At 38.1% G+C, this 23,139-nt stretch overlaps 1 protein-coding gene across 1 annotated transcript; it reads right to left on the bottom strand.

Moving 5' to 3' along the window:
- Positions 1-10,001: 10,001 nt before the first annotated feature.
- Positions 10,002-11,924, bottom strand: LOC136350094 (uncharacterized). Its single transcript, XM_066301615.1, has 4 exons — positions 11,846-11,924; positions 11,658-11,785; positions 10,375-10,620; positions 10,002-10,326 (listed from the first exon to the last, which is right to left on the bottom strand). The coding sequence occupies exons 1-4, from the start codon at positions 11,922-11,924 to the stop codon at positions 10,018-10,020; spliced, it is 762 nt and encodes a 253-aa protein (XP_066157712.1). The 3' UTR covers positions 10,002-10,017.
- Between the last annotated feature and the right edge of the window lie 11,215 nt (positions 11,925-23,139).

Below are 23,139 nucleotides of genomic sequence, written 5' to 3' on the forward strand. Positions count from 1 at the left end.
TGCAGATTATTCCTATAAGAATTTTCTCAAAACTGGCCCCAACGGAAACGAAACGTAAAACTAAAGATAATAACATTGAATAATACCGAGGGTAGTGAACTAAATTATATAACTTTTCCTGAATACGATCTCAAATTTTTAATTGATAGTGGTGCGAGTAAATCATTTATAAACCCGGAAGCCCCTTGGAAGATAGCTCCGGACCAAATTAAGAAAGTTCCTTTTATAGTTTCAACTGCATTCCAACGATCAGCCCTTGAATTTAGTAAAGCAATACCAGCTTCGGGAATTTTCGGATTGCCCCGATATACTTTATTAAAATTTTATTTATTCAAATTTCATGGAACTTTTGATGGATTGTCGGGATTAGATAATTTGAAACTGCTACGAGCCCAGTTAGATTTTCGAAAAAATAAGATGATTACCTCTTGCCCGACTATACCATTTCAAACATATGGGACAAACGTACAAAATAATCATATAGAAATGTAACCAAGGATAGAAAAAATAGTTAAAATTAAAACAAATATTCGAAATGGAGAGATATTGATTGATTATCGAAAGTTAAATAAATGTGAAATTTGAAGTTGTATAACGAAGACAGAAGGTGGTCATGCTTTAGTTGTAATAAGCAATAGTTCATGCGAATCAAAGATTATGGATTTAACCCGACCAATCGAGGTCAAGGTATTTGATAAGGAGATATTAGAGCATGAAATAATTGATGTGAACGCAATGAATATCCATAGAGCGAGGAAATTGGAAACATCGCAGATTAGGACTAATCATCTAAATTAAGAAGAAAAAGAAAAAATTCTACGATTATGTACCGAATTTTCGGATATATTTTATGAAGGTGTGGCATACCGTGTTTAGGTTATTGATTGAATTCGTTTACCTAATACTTCCGTACCAGTAAATGGTTCTCCTATAATAATGTCGACAGGTAGTTTGTTTATAGATTGTTATAGGTATTTTGTTGCTAAGATGGTTTTATCTCAAGCTTTAGCAAACCATCATGTATTATTGTATTTTTTATATTTTTAGAATAGTCAGTGTGTGTCAATAATTTAGATATATTAAGTCTTGTAAAGAACAAAAAAAGTTATCAATAAACTCTCTCATCTTCAACATCTTTCAATATAAAAGATCATCTCGTTCGTACATATTAGGACAAAGGTATACCTTTGACATTTACTAGTCAAACAAAGCATGCTATCAGGACAACTAATGAATAGCCGTTGTATGTAAAGTCATACAGGTATCCCTTTTTACATAAAGAAGAAGTTAAAAGCCAAATAAAGAAATGTTAAACCAAGCACTAATTAGACATAGTAATCAACTTTGGTCAGCCCCAATTCGGGTAGTCCCTAAAAAAATGGACGCAGCTGGGAAACGCAAATGGATAGTTTGCGTAGCGTGCGGTAGTCTACGCAAAGTCAATGAGGAAACGATTGACGATAAGTACCCTTTACCAAACATAACCGATATACTGGATAAACTGGGGAAATGTCAGTATTGCACAACCCTCGACTTGGCGAGCGGTTTTCAGCAGATCGAAATGAGAAAACAAGATATACCAAAGACGGCTTTTAGTACCGAAAGAGGACATTATAAATATACCCGAATGCCTTTCGGATTAAAAAACGCACTTGCAACCTTCCAAAGAGCAATGGATGGAATTTTGAGCGGGTTGCAGAATGAAAGATGCCTGGTTTATCGTGATGATATTATCATCAACTCAACATCTTTGAAACAGAATTTAGAAAATTTGAGAGCAGTCTTCAATCGGCTTAAGAGATCTAATTTCAAGGTTCAACTCGATAAGAGTGAATTTTTGAGAAAGGAAGTACATTATTTGAGGCATGTCATAACCCCTGAAGGAGTTCGACCTAACCCGGAAAAAGTGAAAATAGTGAAGAATTACTCGATACCATGAACCCCAAAGCAAATTAAAAGATTCCTTGGCCTGGTGGGATACTATAGAAAATTCATTAATAACTTTTCTCTTGGAAGTGAACGGATGTGTCTGTGAAATCCAAGTGAAAGAGCGGCAAACCGATCGAAAACCGACAAACGATCAAGCCATTAGCGGCAAACAACACCAGACGGGCGGCATTTGGCGTCAAAGAACTCAGAAAAAGCGGCGAAACGTTTGTTTACGTTATCGCCGCCGCGATCCAGACGACCGTCGATAATTCAAAATCGGCCAGAAAAAAGTGCGCATCGACTGCCGTCACCTTCGATAGGTGTAAATCGGCCGGAAACCGACAGTTTCGAATGGAGGAGAGGCGATTTGGATTCTCTTGTGTTTCTCAACACGAGAGAGTTGTAAGTAACCCCTTTACTTTTAGGTACTAAAAATTTTCGTTCCAGAGCTCGAAAAATAGAAAGATCTAGGCAACGGTAGGCCTGCAATATGGCCGAGTCCAACGTTGCTACGACTGCGACGGAACTCCGCAAGGACCCTGAGGCGCTGTTTCGCATGAACCAGCACCTCTACGACCAAAATGCGGAGAAGGACAGGAGGATTGCCGAACTGCAGAGTTTGGTAAAAGACCTCCAAAAGACGAACCAGCGGCTAGTAGAGGCTATGGAGAGAATGGAGGCCAAGATCGACAGGATGGGGTCCAACGAAGATGAAGTCCTAAGGAAGAAGAAGAGGACCGAGGAGAAAATCCAAGAGGTGATCGAGGCGATGATCCAGGACAGCTCAGATGAGGAAATGGGAGAGGTCAGCCTCAAACAAATCCAGAGGGAACAGAGAGCAGAGAAACGCAAAGCCCCACAAAGGAAAGAAGAAAAAGACAAAGAAGGAAAAGATGTTCTAGCCCAAAAAGAAAAAAGGGCGGAACGTCAACCCGAAGAGGCGAGAAATAAAATTCCGCCAATCATAATAAAAAATTCTAACGATTGGACCACAGTCCGCAATAGACTAAAGACGAAGAAAATCGCCTACAACAAGGCGAAAATGACTGGACAAGGGGTCGCAGTTACTCCCAGCACCGCTGAAGACTACAGGGCGATGGCGAAACTCCTTAATGATGAGAAAAAGGAGTATCACACGTACAGTCTGCCTGAGGACAAGAAAGTCCGGGCAGTGATTGGTCTTCTTCCGGAAAGCGTAACGGAAGAGCAAATCAGGACCGATCTTAAGGAACAGGGAATTGTGACTTTCTCTGTGCAACGCATGCATAGCAGGGCCGACAAAAGGGTTCTGCCCCTGGTGCTGGTTCAAGTGAACCCCGAAGACAAAGACAAAGTCTTCAATATCAGAAGGTGCTGCGACCTCAGCGTGAGGGTTGAAGCACAAAGACAACAAACTGGACCCATCCAATGCCACAGGTGCCAGCAATTCGGGCACTCTCAGAGGTTTTGCAATGCAAAACCAAAATGCGTCAAATGCGGGAGAGAACATCACTCGCACGACTGCAAAAAAGAAAAGTCCGTTGCCACAAAATGCGCAAACTGCGGCAGCCCTCACCCCGCCAGCTACAGAGGGTGCAAAAAAGTACCCCTGCCCACAAAGCCTCAAAAGAAGGAGGAAGCATAGAGGAAGACCTTGAAGGAAGCTCCAACTCCAGCACCCTTCAAACAAGGAAGCAGCTACGCTGGCGCTGCAAAAGCGAACCCGAAGAAGAACCAGGAACCAAAAATGCCTGTTGACTTCTAACAGGCATTGAAACAAATGCAAACGATGTACTCGGCCATGAGTGCATTCTTCGCCAACCTCCCTAAAATCCAAGGTTAGGTTAATGGCTGCACACCCTAAAAAACAAACAGCACTGCAGATAATATCGTGGAACATCAACGGTATTAGAGGGCGTAAAATCGAACTGCAGGAGCTTCTCGAACGCCTAGACATTGACGTAGCTGCAATACAAGAAACCAGATTGCGAGCTACGGACCACTTCGGTATTCCAGGATACCGAACGCACAGAAAGGATAACGAAAATCCCAGAATAAGAGGATCCGCCATACTGATTAAGGACAATATCCAGCACGTGCAGCTGCCACCGATCCAGACAGAAAATATGGACGCGATAGCAGTTGAAATCTGCACCACCAAAGGCAGATTGAGGATAGCATCTTGCTATAATCCTACAAATTCGGATTCCCTACAGAATGACCTGGACAAAGCGCTGTTCGAGAAACAAAGAGGACAGCACATTGCGATAGGAGACTTCAATGCAAAATCCCCAGAATGGCATTGCAGAAGATCAAACGGAAACGGCAAAAAGCTAATGAGATTTCTCGAAGAAAGGGAGGACGTCCACGTCAGGGCAACAGAAGAACCCACACACATAACAGGTGTGGGAAAGATAAACGACGTGCTGGACATCATGATAACCATGGATCTAGCCATGGAAGCAGATGTCAGCGTCATTCACGAGGGATCATCTGACCACGTTCCCTTATTAGTGGTTCTAGGAGAAGGAACCCTAACAGAAGACTTAGTCACCACGAAAAGGACTAACTGGAAACGCTTCAAATCGACACTGCAGGAAAATCTGTCGGTCATCGGCAAACTGGGAAGGGAAGCCGAAATTGACATGGCCGTTTCGACGCTAGAAACGGACATAAAAATGGCCATTGAAGCCAGTTCGAAAACCAAGAAGAAACCCAGGATAAGAAACTATCTTGCGGGAATCCCGATGGAGACCAAAAGGATGATTCAGGAAAGAAGACAAGCCAAGAAAAAAGCACTTAGAACGAACGCCCCGGCAGACAAGAACGCCTTGAACCAAATAAGTAGGAGTGTCAAAGCCGCCCTAAACGCACACAGGGAACAGCAGTGGCAACGTCACCTGGAATCTCTGGATCCACAAAACAGAACAATGTGGAAAACGTTCAAGGCAATAAAATCCAAACGAAAACCGATTCCTCTCATCTATGGAGAAAGAGGAATCGTGTACACTGCCGAAGACAAGGCAAAAGCATTTGCTGACAGCCTTGAAAAACAATTCAAGGGAAACGACACTACGGACCAAGATTGGGAATAAGAAGTAAATAGGCGCGTTCGACTCTTGGGGGAGGAGACGACCCAAGAGCAAGAAGATACCATCAGACACTCGACGCCCGGAGAAATCAAAGGCATCGTGAAACGTCTAAAAGTGAGGAAGGCACCGGGTTGCGATCAAATCGGGAACAGAGTCCTCAAGGAACTACCGGTACGAGGAATTGCTGCATTGGTAAACATTACTAATGCAGTACAGAGGCTCAGACACTTCCCGTCAAATTGGAAGAAGGCGGACATCATCCTGCTGCCAAAACCAGGAAAAGACCATCTAGGGCCGCAAAATTACCGACCGCTCAGCCTACTGCCCCTCGTAGGAAAAGTCGTGGAGAGGGTGATTCTGACCAGACTCAAGGAAAGCGAGGAAACAACAAAAACAATCCCGCCCGAACAATTCGGGTTCAGGAAAGAACACTCGACAGAACTACAAGTTCTGCGAATGGTGGAATTCATCACGCAGGGCTTCAACAACAACCAAGCAGTAGGAGCGATTCTGTTGGATGTTGCGAAGGCATTTGACAGCGTATGGCACGGCGGGTTGCTGGTGAGACTGTTGGATTCAGGACTCCCGGTACCACTTGTCAAGCTCGTTAGATCCTTCCTCGACGACAGGAAGTTCCGCGTCAAACTGAACGACAGCTACTCGAGTTACAGGACCATGAAAGCAGGAGTATCTCAAGGAGCGGTGCTATCGGCGTTCCTGTACAATGTCTACGTGTCAGACCACCTAAGGACGGAAAAAACCGAACTGGATCTATACGCAGATGACACAGCAATACTGGCAAGATCCTGGAACGGGAAATTGCTAGTTAAAAACTTGCAAGAAGAAATCATGGCACTGGAAACGTGGTTTTCTAAATGGAAAATAGATCTCAACGTTGAAAAAACCCAGGCAATCGTCTTCAAACGAAGAAAAAGGATCAAGAACGAAGACAAAGTGAAAATCAAGAACGAAGAAGTACCATGGGCAAAGAAAGTCACGTACCTAGGTGTAGACATAGAGGAAAACCTAACGTGACGGGCACATGTGACAAAAACAAGAGCGAAAGGGAAGACGACAAGGGCCATACTGTATCCGATGATAAACAGAAGGTCGAAATTGCCAATGAAGAACAAAATCACACTAATCAAAACTGTGATTCAACCTCAGCTAACATATGCATCAACCGCATGGGGTTATGCAGCGAAGTCTCACTTACAGACTCTCCAGGCAGTGGAAAACATTGCTCTGAGAACGACGATAAACGCGCCTTGATACGTTAGCAACGGGGCGATTAAAAGAGATCTAAAATACAAGACCATGACGGACGTTATAAAAGAACGTGCAATCAAGACATTCCAAGCAACGGAGCAACACCAAAACGAGCTAATCCGGAAAGCAACAGATTACACTCTGGAGCAAGCCATTCCGCAAAAAAGGCCGAGACATCAGTTACAAGATAACGGATGACAAAAAGAAACAGACTTGCATATGACCAAGCAAGCGATTGCAGGCTAGGGGAAAAGACAACAGCCGTAAGGCTTACTCCGCAATGGTGGGAAAACGAAATCCAAAACAGCCATCCTGGTTATTCTAACCCATCGTTGTAAACAGAAGAAACACAACGATCAAGCCGACGAAGAAAGAAGCGTCCGACGGACAGAAGAGGGCAGAAGAACCCCATGTCGGCGTTGTAAGTTAGTCAAAAGGAACGAGAGGTATCAAACTTCTCCTCGAACAGGCAAGAAAAGCCTAGAGCGACAGCAGAATAAAAGGCGATAGTTTCGATCAACTCTGTTAGCTCACAGAAGAAAACAAGACCGCAGCCCAAAAAGCGCGATCAAGAATTCGAACATCTAAAATCGCGGAGCCACAGTCTCACAGAGACAGCAAGCAACACAGATGTGTCGGCAACGTTGCGTATCGCACACGGTCGACGACGACAAAACACTAAACCAAACGTAAACAAAGTGCGATGGGCGGCATTCGCCGTCAAAAAACGCAATGAAAGCGGCGCGACATTTGTTTATGTTAGCGCGGCGACAAGCAAGGGTACCGTTGATAGTGCAAAATCGGCCGGAATACAGTGCGTGAGTTACATGTGCATCCTCTATCATAACAAGTGATGGGAACTTGTCATAGGGATCCTTTCCCACGAGACTGCAAATCGAGTATTTCCTCGAAATTTACAGAGCCAGCAACCTTGCAATATAAATTGTTAAAATGGCTAATTAGAGGGGCTTCTTAATGTTTAGATGTAGAATAGAGTAGTCTTGTGTAGTGTTCTTTGAGTTTTTTTTTTAATCTCCCTTACCTGGATGAAATTCTAACTCGTGTCGAACATCTTCACCTTCAATAGGTGAAAATCGGCCGGAAACAAACAGTTTTTGAGTGGAGGAGTGGCAATATTGGATTCTCTTGTGTCTTTAAACACAAGAGGGTTGTAAGTACCCCCATATTTTTCAAATTAATTTTTTTTAATATTTCAGAGAGGCATAGAGAATTAGGGACCAGGCAACAGTAGACATGGAATATGGCCAAATCTAGAGTTCCCATGGATGAGAGAACCGAAATCCTAGGACAGCCTAATGCGATGGAGCTCCTTCGAAGGAAAGAGAAGATCTCAGAAGCCCAAAAGAAAATGGCGGTGAAGGACCTCCAATCCAACCCTGATTCCCTCATGGAACTTAACAAGTATCTGATGAAATTCAACAGGAATTTGACCGAAGCCAACCAAGCTCTCTCGAAGCGTGTCGAGAAACTAGAAGTCATTCTCAAGAAGCAGTCCGCCATGATGAAACAGCAAGGATAGATGCTGTGAAGCATCCAAAACAGCATCGAGAGTAAGGACAGCGACGAAATTAAAAGGAAGAAGAAAAAGGTAGCCAGGAGACTTCAAAATGCGAGGGAAGGGGAACGGCAGTAAGAGAAGCTAAACTCAGAAGACGAGGAAATGGAACAAATGGATCTGAGACGGATCCAAAGAGAGCAGCTGACAAAGAAGAAAACTACAAGCTAAGAAGCCCCAAGACCAAGTAGCACTGCTGACGCAGCAAAAAGCGAGCCACAGGAGCGACCAAAAGTCCCATCGATCATAACCAATAACTCCCAAGATTGGATCGTCGTTTGCAATAGACTCAGAACCAAAAATGTTGGCTATAACAAGACCAACGTGTCAGGGAAGGGAGTGACAATCATTCTCAATTCAGTTGAGGACTACAGGGCGATGACAAAGCTTCTGAAGGTTGAGAAAAAATAATTCCACACCTATAGCTTGCCAGAAGACAAAAAAGAGAGGCGTAATAGGACTTCTTTTGACCAACATCACGGTGGAAGAAGTTAAAAAGATCATCGCGCAACAGGGAATAGTCTCCGTCTCCGTGCAAAGGATGAGGAGTTGGGTCGACAAAAGGATCCTCTGGCTTATACTCGTACTAGTAAACAAAGAGGCTAAAGACAAGATTTTCACAATCAAACACTGTTGCGACCTTAGCGTGAGAGTGAAAGCTCAGAGGAAGCCAAAAGGACCGACTCAGTGCCACCGATGCCAAAAATTTGAGCACTCACAGATGTTCTGTACCGTGACTGTAAGATGCGTAAAGCCCCCACAGTGGCGACTGCAAAAAGGCAAAGAACGTCCCTGCTAAATATGTCAATTGTAGAGGACCCCACCCAGACACCTACACAGGCTGCAAGGAGGTTCCACAGAATTCGAAAAAGCAATAAAAAACCGGAGAAACAGGAGGCGAAGAAAACAATGAAAGCCGCCCGTTCTACAGTAGTTAAACAAGGGAGTTATCAAGCCAAATGGTGAATTTTCACATAGTCGATTTAAGGTGAATTAATGATATTTTGTCGTTTTGTAATGTTAGTGTCAGTGTTGGGAGCGAGCGTAAGTCGTAACGTGAATATACCGTTGTATTGCGAAATCTATTTTTTGTTGTTACGTTAAGAATGGCGTTAAATATATCTCTGTCTCTTATTGTGAGTAGGGGGGTCAGGATCGTACTTGTTTTTCGCGTGTCGGTATCAAGTTGAGACAGTTCCGTACTTACCCTTTTGTTTTGGAAAGTGGGGGAAGGGGGGGGGGGGGGATACTTACGTGTCGTCGTCGAGGCAGGTCGGTATTTGAGCGGTGGGAAGTGGATCACTGAAGGGAAACAAGAGCGTACTTGTTTAGGTAAGTAAAAGAAAAAACGTCCTTCTAATAGTTTTATTTCTTTGCACATTATAATACTAATTTAAATGTACAATACTATGAACCAGGTTTGTTAGGGACTTTAAGTTATTGATTTTTTGTTATTGTTAAGTTTGTTAGTTGTTAGTTATTTGTATTTTATCACTTAAGCTACGCCCATGAACTGCGATATTTGTTCTAAGAATGACATCCGGATGCCAGACCACATGGTCCACGAGATCAAAACCAAGGGTGCTTTTGGCTGGGGAATATACTACTAGTCAAAGGAAGCTTTCTCGGTCAGGACTATTGCCACGATTTGCAGTTCAGTGGGCCTGCAATATTCCCAGAAAAGCGACTATAATAGATATTCGGCAGATGGCCGTGAATTATGGCATCCGGCTCAGCCATAGCCCGTATGGGCTCTTGGTGGTGATACGCCCCTGGTTGGAATACCTCAGGTTTAGTACTTACGGGATAATCGAAGTAATTTTTTCCTCTTTCTCTTTTTTCTTCTTTTCGTGTTGAAGCTGCGTCGGTGTCGGGTATGTGATCAAAATCATAGTGTGTAACCCGCCCAATTAAGCATTCTACCTCTTCATACTTAGACCAATAAACTCTGTCATTATTTAAAATAAGTGCAATTAAATTCAGTCCATTTTTTGTAAAACAAATTGTTGTTTTCGTGGTTTTATTTATTGAAGGAACCCCTTAACAAGGTTTTTCTTAATGTAAATACATTATGTTGATAGTACGATTGTACGACTTAATTTTGGAACAACAATTTACATTTTTCCGATATGTGGCCAATATAAATCATCACTATCAGAATCAGATTAATATTTACATCGAAAACGAATTTTTGGTAGTGCGAGAATTGTTATGTATTTCTTCGTTACAATCGTTTTCAGACATAATTAGAAATAAGACTCTCTGAAAACAACTTTGGCACCAAAATGATTTATTTTGATATACTTTCTCGATCAAGTCACGTGAAAAACGTGATATATGAAAATGCTGGTTCCGAGTACGCAATTTATGAATAGAATATCGTCTGTTAAATATTTTTATATTACTATAGCAGTCTTTACAAACAATCATATTAACATTATATATTTTATAATAATTCATCCATAAGCAATATTTGTCTTCCTAACAGGAAAGGTCCTCCCAATCTGAATTGGAAAGTATGTAATTTCTAAACTTAATTGGCATGTCCTTATCGAGAATAAATAAGTATATCAGGGAAAAGCATCTAATATCTTCATCAACCATCTGAATTGAAGAAGAAGCTCTTTCTTTACTGTATTCCCATTTGTATTTAAAATAATTTCCCAAAATTTGGTTAGTTAGTATCCAAGGTAATTCCGATTCTAATGTAAACTCTGTAGCATTTAAGCTATATTGGCATATTGATTTAATACATAAATTCTTTAAAGAATCCCTCTACGAAAATAATAAAGTAAAATAATTATATTAACAATAACATATAAAGAATTGAATTATTTCTATAATAAACCGATATAGGGCTTTTCCACTTAATTCCAACCAAATTTTATGAAGCAATTATTTTATTAGAAATATATTCAAAAAGCACTGCAACATTTTTGCTGCTACAATTACATGATTTGAAGACATGGTTATCACAATTGTCTTTGCTAGGTCCTAATTTGGCAACCTCACTAGTGTTATTGTTTTCTAGATTGAAAGTTCGTATGGAATCTGCAAGATAAGGTTTTAAAAACTTTATGTTGGAAAAACTCCAACATAAAAATCGCTCTCACGTATTGCCCTAACATCTGGGTAATAAATCTGGTAAAGAGAGAAACCAGAAACAAAAGCTTGACATACCACTGGGTGCCAAACCATGGGTACCGCGCTAATCACCTCTCATCTGGTGCACATTCACCCTGATTTATGAAGTGCAAATTGCCCAAACACATTAAGGGCAGCAGTAAATTAGGATGAAATGTGGCAACACACGCGCAAGTGGACATGAACCAGAGGGTGTTAGCGATAAGGTAATGGTGTGAAAGCATCAAGGTGGCGACTTTCTCATGAAATCGTGGGAACCCAAACTCGGGAACCTGCGTCCTTTGCGGGAAGGGGCACGAACTCCTCTTGGAGCAAACACCAGAACCGTTTTTCATCCCGTCGCGAAAACAACAAACCTCTCTAGCTCTCGTTGCCATAAAACCCCACACACGGGCAATATTGTTAATAAGTTAGTCACAACTCACCCTGTAATTCAACTAGTCTGTCATTAAATTCAAGGTAACTTGTGTAACCGAGTATATCATTTCTCGAATCTTTGGAACCCCATTACTTTATGACGGTAGCCCGTCTGGTCCTTCGAATCAACTAAGAAACCTCACCAGCGTATTTGGATTCCTCTGTGGGTGCCTAGTGAGGCAGTCACTACTGTTAGGCAGGAACTCAGGAAGCCCCTGGCCTAATCACTTTAATTTTGCCTGCCCTTTTACAAATACTAAATCAATATCCTTTAGATTCTTTTCTAAAATGTCTTCAATTTGTTCATATTCAACATCTCCCGAATCAAAGGGAATGCCATGAACATGGTTGTAGAGATGTTCAACCGTTTTCCGATCATCTGCATATAAACTACAATATTTAATTGGGGATTTAAATAAAAAGGATTTCAAATGTTTACCATCATAGATGGCTAGTTCTTTTACGGTAAACATTTTGTTAATGATATAACCTTGCATGTCCAATACGACAAACTTCATTTTATATTGAAACTTTTGTAGGTATCACAATTAGCGCTAAAATTTAAGATTATTTAAATTGATTTAGTTTAACATCGTCTTTTAGTTAAATGTAAATTAGGTTTCCAAATCCATATCTAACAAAGAATAGAATTCATATAAACTTCTCCTTTCGTTAACTGAATGAAAATAATTACTTACTTTGTATATGTAAGCATTCCTTATCCATGTTAAACTATTAATGAATTATCTGAAAATATCACGGAGTTCTGGCTCTAAATTCCTCCCAAGATAAGTTGGAGAAAATGGTAAAAGGACTGTCATGAATCTCCTCACATTTTTTGTTTATGTTAAAATCATTAATTGGCATTATCTGAAAGAGGTACAGGCATTTGGTACCAAGCTCCTCCCCAGATTAGCGTGGGAAGAGAGGGTTGTTTATAAATTCCTTTAGTGTAGGTGAGAATGATGTTTAGGAGTTTGGTACCCGTGGGAAAAAAGGTGGACAGTCCTTCCATCTTATTGGTTCACTCACGAAGAGGGGATGTGTTCTGTGTATGGATACCGGGTTGTTTCGGGATTCCATTTTCGGTTCACGGAGAATAAAGAGGTGATCTGAAAATTGTGTCGTTTCTCTCCACCATTGAACCGCAAATCTTACATATATGTCGGAGAAGCATAAGGGTTGTTCAGCTTTTCCATTATTCTTTGATATTAATAACTAGACACTAACTAACAAAAGACACTAAGCACTAGACTATAATTAATTATATGATACCGACGAATTCACAGATCACTCTTGTCCCTTTTGTGGGTTTCTCGTGACTACGTCTGCAATCGAAGAGTTCTCCCGATTGCGGTATCTTCACCCCTTTTATATAAACAAATGCCCTAAAGACTAAACATAAACATAGACATAGACATAAACACTATTATTCACCGACATATACAATAGTGGTCAAAATTATAGCAACTTTTTAAAATTTCAAATAATTTAGACTTAACGGCCTAAATTCAAAATAGGTTTTGAAAATATGATTCTACAATGACTGTTGATGATAGAAATATATAACAATAAAACAATAATAATTTGTATACAAAAATATAGCAACTTTTCCAAAATAATTATAAAGAGTAATAAAACTTCAACAAATTACAAAAGAATGATTCAATAATTAATATTTTGTATAATACCCTCGTTTCTAAAAAACTTCTACACATCTTCGTGGCATTGAATTTATTAAATTGTTGATGTAATTGTTCTCAATACTCTTCCAGGTTTCTTGAAGTGCCTGAAATAAATCCTGTAAATTGGAATATGTATTATTCTGAATTTTATTATCCACATATTCCCACAAATTTTCTATGGGATTGAGATCGGGAGGTTGCGATGGCCAAGCAAGAACTTCTATCCTTTCCTCCATAAACTATTCTGAAACAAGTTTCGGTTTATGTTTGGGGTCATTATCTTGTTAGAAAATGCTTCTTAGTGGCATGATTTCTTCAAGATATGGTTTTAAATGTGATTTTATATGAGTTGATGACAGAAATGGATTTTTTTGACACATTCGAATTATCCATTTATCAGTTCTTTTTGTAGTTTTTCTTGTGCGTCCTGAATTTTTTACAGCTGCTTCACTTCCTGTTTGTCTGAATTTGTAAATAATTCGAGATACAATTGACTTATGCATACCCAAACTCTTTACAATTTCGCTTTGCCGTTCGCCACTTTTATACCGCTCAATGATAATTTTCCTGATCTCTAATGAGATTGTTTTACCTCGACCCATAATGAAAATCGTCGATTTAATTTAGAATATAAAACGTCTTTAAACAAACAAGTCTGTAAATCAAGTGAAATTTTAAAATTTTAAGAGTTGCTATATTTTTGTCCGGTATTGAAAAAATATGTTTTGACAGTTTCTTATAGGAATTGTTGATATGTTATTTGGATGCACTTTAAACATCAACGGTTGTAGAAGATAAATAATATATAAACGTATATTAGGTTTAGCCGTATAGATACATTTTATTTAAAATTTTTAGAAGTTGTAATAATTATGATCACTATTGTATGTATCACTATCACTGCAAAAATTAATAATGGATTAATTAAGGTATCTTAGCTTAGCACCTTTTTCTCGACAAATGTAAGTTAGGTTTCCAAATCCGTATCTAATAATAAAATTTACTTTTAAAAATATGTCGCTAATTGAACGAAAATAACTACTTTGTATATGTATCACTATCACTACAGTAATAAGGTTCTAAGTTGAAAACGAACATATTTATACTACACATTTTTGCTTCCATACATTTAATTATTTTATATACATTTTATAAAATACGATCTTAATTTTAAGTTGAAAAGATAATTGAAAAACACGAAAGAAATGTTAATGCATCCTAATTAATTATACTTTAAATTTATCCTAATGACCTTACATTGGGTCCGATAAATTGTTTTTAAATCTTCGCATGTTCAAAACTATCTGTTAAGACTTGAGGGGCCAAAACTTGATACATTGGTAGTTAATGTAAACCCCAAAGCTACGCCCCTGCACATCTTGTATTTGCTTACTTCCCAGATGTCACGACCCGTCATAGTTAACACAAATGGTTTATTCGTCAAAATTCCTCAGCTTTGTGTTCTTCCAAAGAAACTATATTGCGAGGTAATCAAGTTATAAATGTGCATCGGACGTGGTTCTTAAGTGTCAGAATTCCCCATCGTTACCTTTGGCGGTGGGCGAAATTGGGGGTACCGTCACGTGTCGTTCAGAACTAAGGTAAAACACTCAGTAGCTGACACGTCTCCAATAGTTGACAGTTTTACCAAAATCTTGATAAAATAAGAGTTTGTTTGCAATAAACTTCACTCAAACATTCCTATAAGATAACTGTCTCCATCTGTTACCCAATGTACAATTGTAGCCTTGACAGTACTTTTCCCGCCAAAATGGTGCCATGTTGTATTAACAGGTGCCTGCCGTTGTGAATTTAAATACTGTTTTTTAGTAAATGTGTTAAGAAACCTTTAGTGAAAAAGTTATGGTAGCCAAGGTATATATCATATTTTTATGATAAGTGAAATTCAGGTTATAGTAGAAAGTGAAAGTGACTGTTTGCTGTATTTGTTTACCTTTAATTTCTTTGAGGTTGGGTTTTCAGGAGGTTGTCAAGTATTGGTTCCAAAATATAATGTGGCTCCAAAAGCTGACAGAGGTGTCAACTTTTGGTGTTTAATATGTCAACTTTTGATCCTTTCAGGTCTTAAAGGTGGGAAAAATGGCTTTTCCAAAGAAAAAAACTCTTAAAAAATACGCAGAAAAAAGTATGCGTTCAGCATCAGAAGATTGTGACAGGGGATTATCGGTAGCTGCATCGGCAAAGAAACATGGTGTACCCAGAATTACTTTACTTTATAAAACAAATGGAAAACATCCCAGAACTTCCAAAATGGGCCCAAAATCCTACCTCAACAAAGAGGAGGAAGGAATTCTTTGTGAATGGATAATTAATACTGCCAAGGCAGGGTTTCCGATTAGCAAAAATTAGCTACTAGACAGCGTGCAACAACTCATCAGAAAACTGAAGCGGCCAACCCCTTTTAAAAACGACCGTCCAGGCAAAAAATGGTGTGCACTTTTTTTAAAAAGAAATCCCCAAATTTCTCTAAGAACGCCACAAAATCTAACAAACTCCAGAGCTTCCGTCACTCAAGAACAGCTTGGTGCTTGGTTTCAAGAGGTTTTTGAATATTTGCAGAATTCCAACCTCGACAATATTCTCAGTTACCCTGCAGGAGTTTTTAATTGTGATGAAGCAGCCTTTTTCCTTAATCCCAAGGGGGACAAAGTGTTTACAAAAAAAGGAGAGAAAAATGTATACCAAGTTGTTAATAATGATGAAAAAGAATGCTTAACAGTTCTTGTCACCGGAAATGCAGCCGGAGATATGCCCTCGCCTATGATTTTATTTAGGTATGAACGAATTCCTAAAGACGTTGCCTTCAGTGTCCCAGAATCATGGGGTATTGGAAAATCAGACTTAGGGTGGATGACGGGGGAGACCTTTTACGAGTTCATAGCAAATATATTTTACCCATGGCTTATAGAAAAACAAATCGAGTTGCCAGTAATTTTATTTATAGACGGTCATGCATCGCACCTTACACTTTATACTAGTCGTTTTTGTGAACAAAATGGGATAATTTTAATAGCTCTCTGCCCAAACGCGACGCATTTAATACAGCCTATGGACGTAGCTGTATTCAGAACACTGAAGGGTGGTTGGAGAGAAAACACCAAAAGATTTCGGTTGGGACGAAGTCATAATACATATATAAAAAAGAGTGATTTTGCAAACCTTTTGAAATTTACTATAAACGAAAGGCTCCATCCTACTATCCTGAAAAATGGTTTCAGGAAATGTGGTCTATATCCATGGAACCCTCAAGAAGTGCAGTTGAAAAAAGATTCCGGTATAAGAGATAATGGAAAAAAAGAAGATGTAGAATTTAAAAAATTTGAAGAAGGAATGAGGTTTTTGGAAACCCAAATAGATAAAGAGAAAATTAATAAGTTTAGAAAAATGGAAAGATGGGAAGGTGCAGTAGAGGACAAATCTCTTTTTCAATTTTATAAAAAAATTGAAGAGAAAGTAAAAAACTTGAGGAAAAAAGCATGGGAACATCTGAGAAATAGTGTATGCGTCGACCAAGATGAAAACGACTCAGAGAATAGAGAAAATGAGAATTCAGTAGCAAAGGACAAATTATTAGAAATTGATACACAAAACGACAAACAATCATCGGCGATAATATATGTAAATAATGAACAACCGTCGACCTCTCAAGAAAAAACACCAATTAAAATAATTAGTAATATTTTAATACAAAGGACCAATGAAGAAATTATACCGTCTGCTTTTAAGAGAGCACTTATATGGCCAGAGTCGAAGTCGGCCAAAAAAAGAGAACAACAAAAGAAAAAATTCCATCGGTAGTAACTTCCAAAGCATGGCAGGATTATCACGAATCAAAAGAGAGAAAGAAAAAAGAGGAAGAAGAACAAAAGATAAAAAAAGCTGAAGAACGACAAAAAAAGAGAGAACTGCAGATCAAATTAAAAGAACAGAGAAAAAGAGAGAATTAAACAAAAGCTAAGAAACATTTATCGAAAAAACGAACCTATAGGTATAGTTTTTCATCAGATTCTGAAACGTCTAATTCCTGGAAATCTTCCGGAAGCAGCGATAAAATACAGGATGAAAATATGGATGAGAATAGCGATGAAGAAGAACAATTATTGGTTGATATTCGTAACCAGGGCAAGGTATTCAAGAAAAGCGATTATGTTTTAGTCGAGTTCCCTGGAAAAAAGCGACAGCATAGATATGTCTGTGTTATTCAAAAACTGTTGTCAGAAAACGAAGCAGAAGTTGTCGCAACGAAACAATGTGAAAATACAAAGTTCTTTAAACTAAATGAAGATGACGTGAGTATAATTTGTTTAAAACAAATAATAAAAAAACTTGTAATTCCAGATATAATTATATGTGGACATCGTTTAAAATATAAATTCAAAGAGGAATTATCTGTCGATGGCTAGTTTTTCTATGATCTCAGTGTAATCTTGATCTTACTCGATTCTACTTCTATATTTATAAAAATTATTTTGTGTTATTTGCTGATATACACCTATGTGCTTAATGTAATAATTACTTTCCAAAGTTAGTTTAAAAAAGTTGTTTTGTTTCTTCAAATTATCTTAGTTATTTATGTTTTCTTACCAATTGTTGTTTATCAATATTTTACCAAAGAGTTGAGTTTTATTTTGCATATCAGCGGATATTTGTATTGAATGTGCTCTACCAAAGTTTGGTTATTAACTAACTTGCGTTTCTATGGTAGTATAAATCATTTATTAGATATTCTAGATTTTCTCTCATATTTTCATCTGAAATAAAAGGTGTCAACCAATGGGTCTAAGATCGTTAGCTAATGGTATTAAAGAGAATCCTTATAAAATTTTGGGTTAAGTGCGTTCTAAAGTTTTTTAAAATTTATTTTACAATGACAAACATTAATAAATATTTGTATTTTATATACAGCTTTAAACTACTTAGTTTAAATTAATAAATAAAATAGTTTTGGCTGAAATGTCAGCTTTTGGTTCAAAATGTTGTCAAGAAATGGGTATAACCAAATTTTCATATGTCAGCTATTGGCTATTTTACACTAATTTAAAAAATATATGATATTTTTCTAAGACTAATCAACAAAGGTATTTTTATGATAGTAAGGGATACAAAACACCATGAGACACATCAATATCATATTATTTTTCTTTAAAAAGTTGAATAATCCAATGAAAAATCATATTGTTTCTGAAATTTTCCTTAACTTGTCAGCTACTGGGTTCTTTACCTTACGGCAATATTCCGGTCACGGGATAACCTGCTCATTGGCCGTCGTTCTGAGCATAATGGGCCTTCTTCAAGGGAAAGTCATCCTGAGTAATAGTACGCCTATGTCGGTTGGCCATCATCTCCCAGTACTTAAGGGCTAGGAGAGGATGGGATTTATCATTCATTTCTTCTCGTTGTCATAGTCACTACTCTGACCAGTGTCGCTGACGGTTCAACACCTCGAATACCCCACAAAATCACAACTCGTACTAATACTCGGCCTCGCAATCAATCAATCTCATGTTTACTTCAATTAAGTTTAGTAATAACTATTTACGAATCAGTTAATAAATAGTGCAATAATTTGACGGGTTGTCCTAATTTCATGGTTGTCGGGAGATTCCACGTGTTTGCCTAGCCAAATAGGCCTCCGGTTGATCTTCATACGTCGCAGTTAAGAGAATAACATCGGTTCTTCGAACCGATAAATATCAAAGGTAGTGCTCGCGTATAAACACTCTCGTACAATAACTCGCGGGTGGTATCTCCAACCTCAAGGAAGGAACCCCTGCATATTGTTCAACACTATCTTCATATTTTTAGTTGTTCAAACTTTAGGAAAGTAGATATCTTGGTAGAATATTCTCTAATCCAACGTTTAATATTTCGTAGGTTTTCTAGAAAGATTTCTATTCTTTGAAGTTTACTTGTCATTTCGACTTGCGACATCGTTATAAAGAATTTATCAACTGAACACTATGTTTTTTTAATGTTTTATATATCCATTGGTGATGATGGTGGTGGGGAATTTAAAGCTGTTTTACAATGTTCGTAAGTGGATTGTAACTAAATGTTTTGTCAAGAATAATGAGACAATAGGCTGTCGTTTTATTAGTAATTTTTTCTGCAGTTTTAAATTTTACTCTCATAGTGACTGGTCTAGTTTGAAGTAAATCTTTTTGATGGGTACAATTGATGTAAACAAGGAGAGCTTTATCTTTGAATTGTGATGGAGTAAAAATCGATTATTGTGTGTTATTATAATAAACTTTACGAAATTCGGAAAACATTTCAAACGGCGTTGCAAATTATTATTTTTAAAATCCAGTTGCAAATCACCCTAAGGGTCTCTTTCAGTATTTAAATAGAAATTTACATTTCGTAGGTCGCAGTGATCAAATTTGCTCATATCCTTTTTAAGATTTCCTTTTTTATTTTTTTTTTAATGTAAGTATAACGTGACGTGGAATTTCAATTTTGGTCGATGTCTTTACCGACCAATTACGTGTGGTGGCCTCTAATAACTCTGGATATTCAATTAATTCCCAGCTTCGAAAAGTTAGTAAGATGTCAGTACTTTTGTCAATAATTTTTGTAAGCGCTAATTCCTGTGGAATTGTTACTGTTAAGTGTGGAACTCTCCAACAGAGTTTTGATATTGTAAGTTTCGGTTTTTCCGTAAAATCTACTGTTTGTATCAATGTATTAGAATCATCGTTAGCTCTACCTAAGATTAATTCTTGATGCGAATTTAAAATGATTTTCTTGTAATCTTCGAAAAATCCAGAGTACATCTTGAGAGAAATACATAAAGAAACATTTCCGTTAGAGTCTGTCATAATGTTTTTTCCACTTTTTCCACTGGATACCATCCTGCATTTTGAAGCTTAGCGATTTCATTTAAATTATATGATACAGTGAGCGGCAAAAGTGAGTGCACACCATAGAAATTGAAAGAATAATTTATTTAAGATAAACTAAATAATGAAAAAGATTTTATAAACATTAAATATAGGTACATATGTTATGCAACGTCCACATCTTCCTAGACGCTGAACCGGATATTCGGCGTATCAACTTTATTGTTTATATTACTTTTCCGATTACGAATCGGGTCTCTAAAAAAGGCCAGAACTGATTCGATATTCTTTGCGACTAGACATCTTGTATTATTTTTGTGAATAAAAAATCTCGTTATTAGACCGGTAGTATAAATTCCGAAAATTTACCAAAGAACAAAAATTAACACCAACGTTATAACTCATATGTGGTTACATAAAAACATGGTAATAATTGTAAATACCTAAATGGATTACAAATCGATTTATAGATGATTGCCTTATAACAGAGCTTTAAAATCGAGGCAAAAGTCAGTACACAATATTACAAATCGGCACGTTCCAATGCATTTTGTTAACATTAACGATAAAAATTAATACTTTGTTGGTCCACCATTGGCCTTGATGATAGCTCTTAATCGTTTGGGCATAGAATTAATTAAATTTTGTGTAACAGTAGGCAAAATTGCATCCCATGCTTCAAGTAGTGCAGTTTTGAGAGAAGTTGCGCTTGTAATTTGTTTAGAACGCACCTTCCTGTCCAATATTTCCCACAGATTCTCAATGGGATTGAGATCTGGAGACTGGGGTGGAATATGGAGTTGTTTTGGAACGTTGTATAACAACCATTCCTTGACCACATGGGCAGTGTGCTTGGGGTCATTATCTTGCTGAAATACCCATGACCCCTGTAAACCTAATTTGACAATACTGGGCTGTAAATTAGCTTTTAGGATATTCATATATATTGTTTTATCCATTATTTTGTCAATAAAAATCAACTGCCCCACACCAGAGGCTGCCATTGTACCTCAAACCATTACGGAACCACCCCCGTGTTTGATGGTGCTAAAGAGATTTTTGGGATCCAGCTCAGAATTTTTCGTTCACCATATTTTTGACCAAATATCTCAAATTTACTTTCATCTGTAAAACGAATCGTGTTCCAAAATTCTAGTGGTTCTGATAAGTATTTTTTTGCAAAGGCCACTCTGAGGGTTCGATTTTTAGCACTAATAGCTGGCTTTTTACGAGGTATACGACCATGGAAACCTTGCGAATTGAGTGCTTGCCGAATAGTACTAACATTTATAGAAGTCCCCTTCTGTTCTGATATATCCGCGGCTAATTGAACTGCACTGGTTTTAGGATTTTTCTTAACCGTCCTTGTTATATCGCGTATATCAAGAGGTGTTAATTTCCATGGACGTCCAGAACGAGGTTTATTGCGCACACTACCCGTAGCTTCATACTTATCCCAATTTTTTTTTTATAGTTCTGTAATGTCTCTTCACTATATTTCCAATTTTCCGAAGACTTGCCCTTTTGCCGCAATGTTACTATAAGTTTGCGTAAATCTTCTGATATTTCAGTTCTTTTATGATTTTCATTACGTTTTGCCATGTTGTTACTTATTGGATATTGTATTAACAGCCAAACAATTAACAAATCGTACGGATTACTTCTTCACTGCAAGCCACTTAGTTTTAACTGATCTCTAATAAACAGACTGTGTACTCATTTTTGCATCGTATTTTATAGTTCTGTGATTCCCCAAAGTCTACCTTGTTGCCAATTGTATATAAACATGTTTTTAAGTGGTAATTATGAAGACAATAGAACGAACATTCTACCGTATTCATAACTTTAAATAAGGTTTTTTAAATATTTTCTACTACGAGATAAATTGTATAACTTTTGAGTGTGTACTCACTTTTGCCGCTGACTGTAAATAATTCTTAAGGGTTTATGTTATGTCAATATCTTACACTGAGTCAATTTTCACTCCATTTAGAACATATTTCAACTCTTTCAATAAAAACGAAGCGGCATTATTTATCAAGCATGTCTTTGTGAGTGGCGTACCATCCTCTTTCGTAACTTTTAGTTCAAGGTAAAGTTCAATCATTTTAATAATTTTTTTTTTAACTCACAACGGCTTAAAACTTAATTGGCGTAAAGGCGTATTTTGTTATGATTATATTGATAGTATCGATAAACTTGAAGAAACAACTTTACCGTTCAAAGAATATTTCTATAATAAACTAGAAGAGTTCCGATCGATCCTTCGTGAAGAACAGACGTGCCAGATCTTGCTAACTTCGTTAGATAATAGCGCAACGTAAATTGGGATCTCCCAATAAAGCGAACCGCAACGAATCGGCGAAAACGCGAGTGAAAGCGACCCAAGTGACCATCTACCTGGGTACCCAATCGATCCGACCGCCGTGATTTATTGACCAATCGGGGCAACCGACATTCCTATTGGAGTGTCGCTAAAACCGTTACGGCCAACTGAATCGGGCGAGGCGACCGTCGCCATTGCAAATCGGTCAGAATAAATCGGTCTTCGAGCGAATTCACCTTCGATAGGTGAAAATCGGCCGGAAACCAGATTTTCAGGACATAGCAGAGTCGACAAGTTTCTCTTGTGTTTTTAAACACAAGAGAGTTTGTAAGTACCATATTTTTATTACAGGAACTTATTTTACTTTATTACAGCTAGCAAAACTCTAATGACTGGGCCTACATAATGGCCGAGTCGAGAATCATTATTAACGAAAGGACCATGTCAGCCATGGACCTAAAGAGGGACCCAGAAGCGCTGTTCCTCATGAATCAGCATCTGTACGAACAGAATGCTGAAAAGGATAAAAGGATTACGGAGCTCCAGAGCCTCGTAAAAGACTTACAAAAAACAAACCACGAGCTCCTCGAGGCGATGAAGAGGCTCGAGGCAAAATTGGATAAAATGGACAAGACCAATGAAAACGGAGCTGAGCTACAAAGAAAAAAGAAAAGGACCAACGAACAATTAGAAGAAGAGGTCATGACCATTGGGACTGAACAAGAAGATAACCAAGAGAACGAGGAAATGCTGGAAATGGATTTCAAGCAAATCCAAAAACAGCAAAAAAGAGAAAAGAGAAGAGCCGGCGAAACAACTACCAGCCATAACCAGGAAAGTAAAACTGAAAAGACAAAAC

This window comes from Euwallacea fornicatus, unplaced genomic scaffold (assembly GCF_040115645.1).
Source record: "Euwallacea fornicatus isolate EFF26 unplaced genomic scaffold, ASM4011564v1 scaffold_110, whole genome shotgun sequence".
NCBI classification, from domain to species: Eukaryota; Metazoa; Arthropoda; class Insecta; order Coleoptera; family Curculionidae; genus Euwallacea; species Euwallacea fornicatus.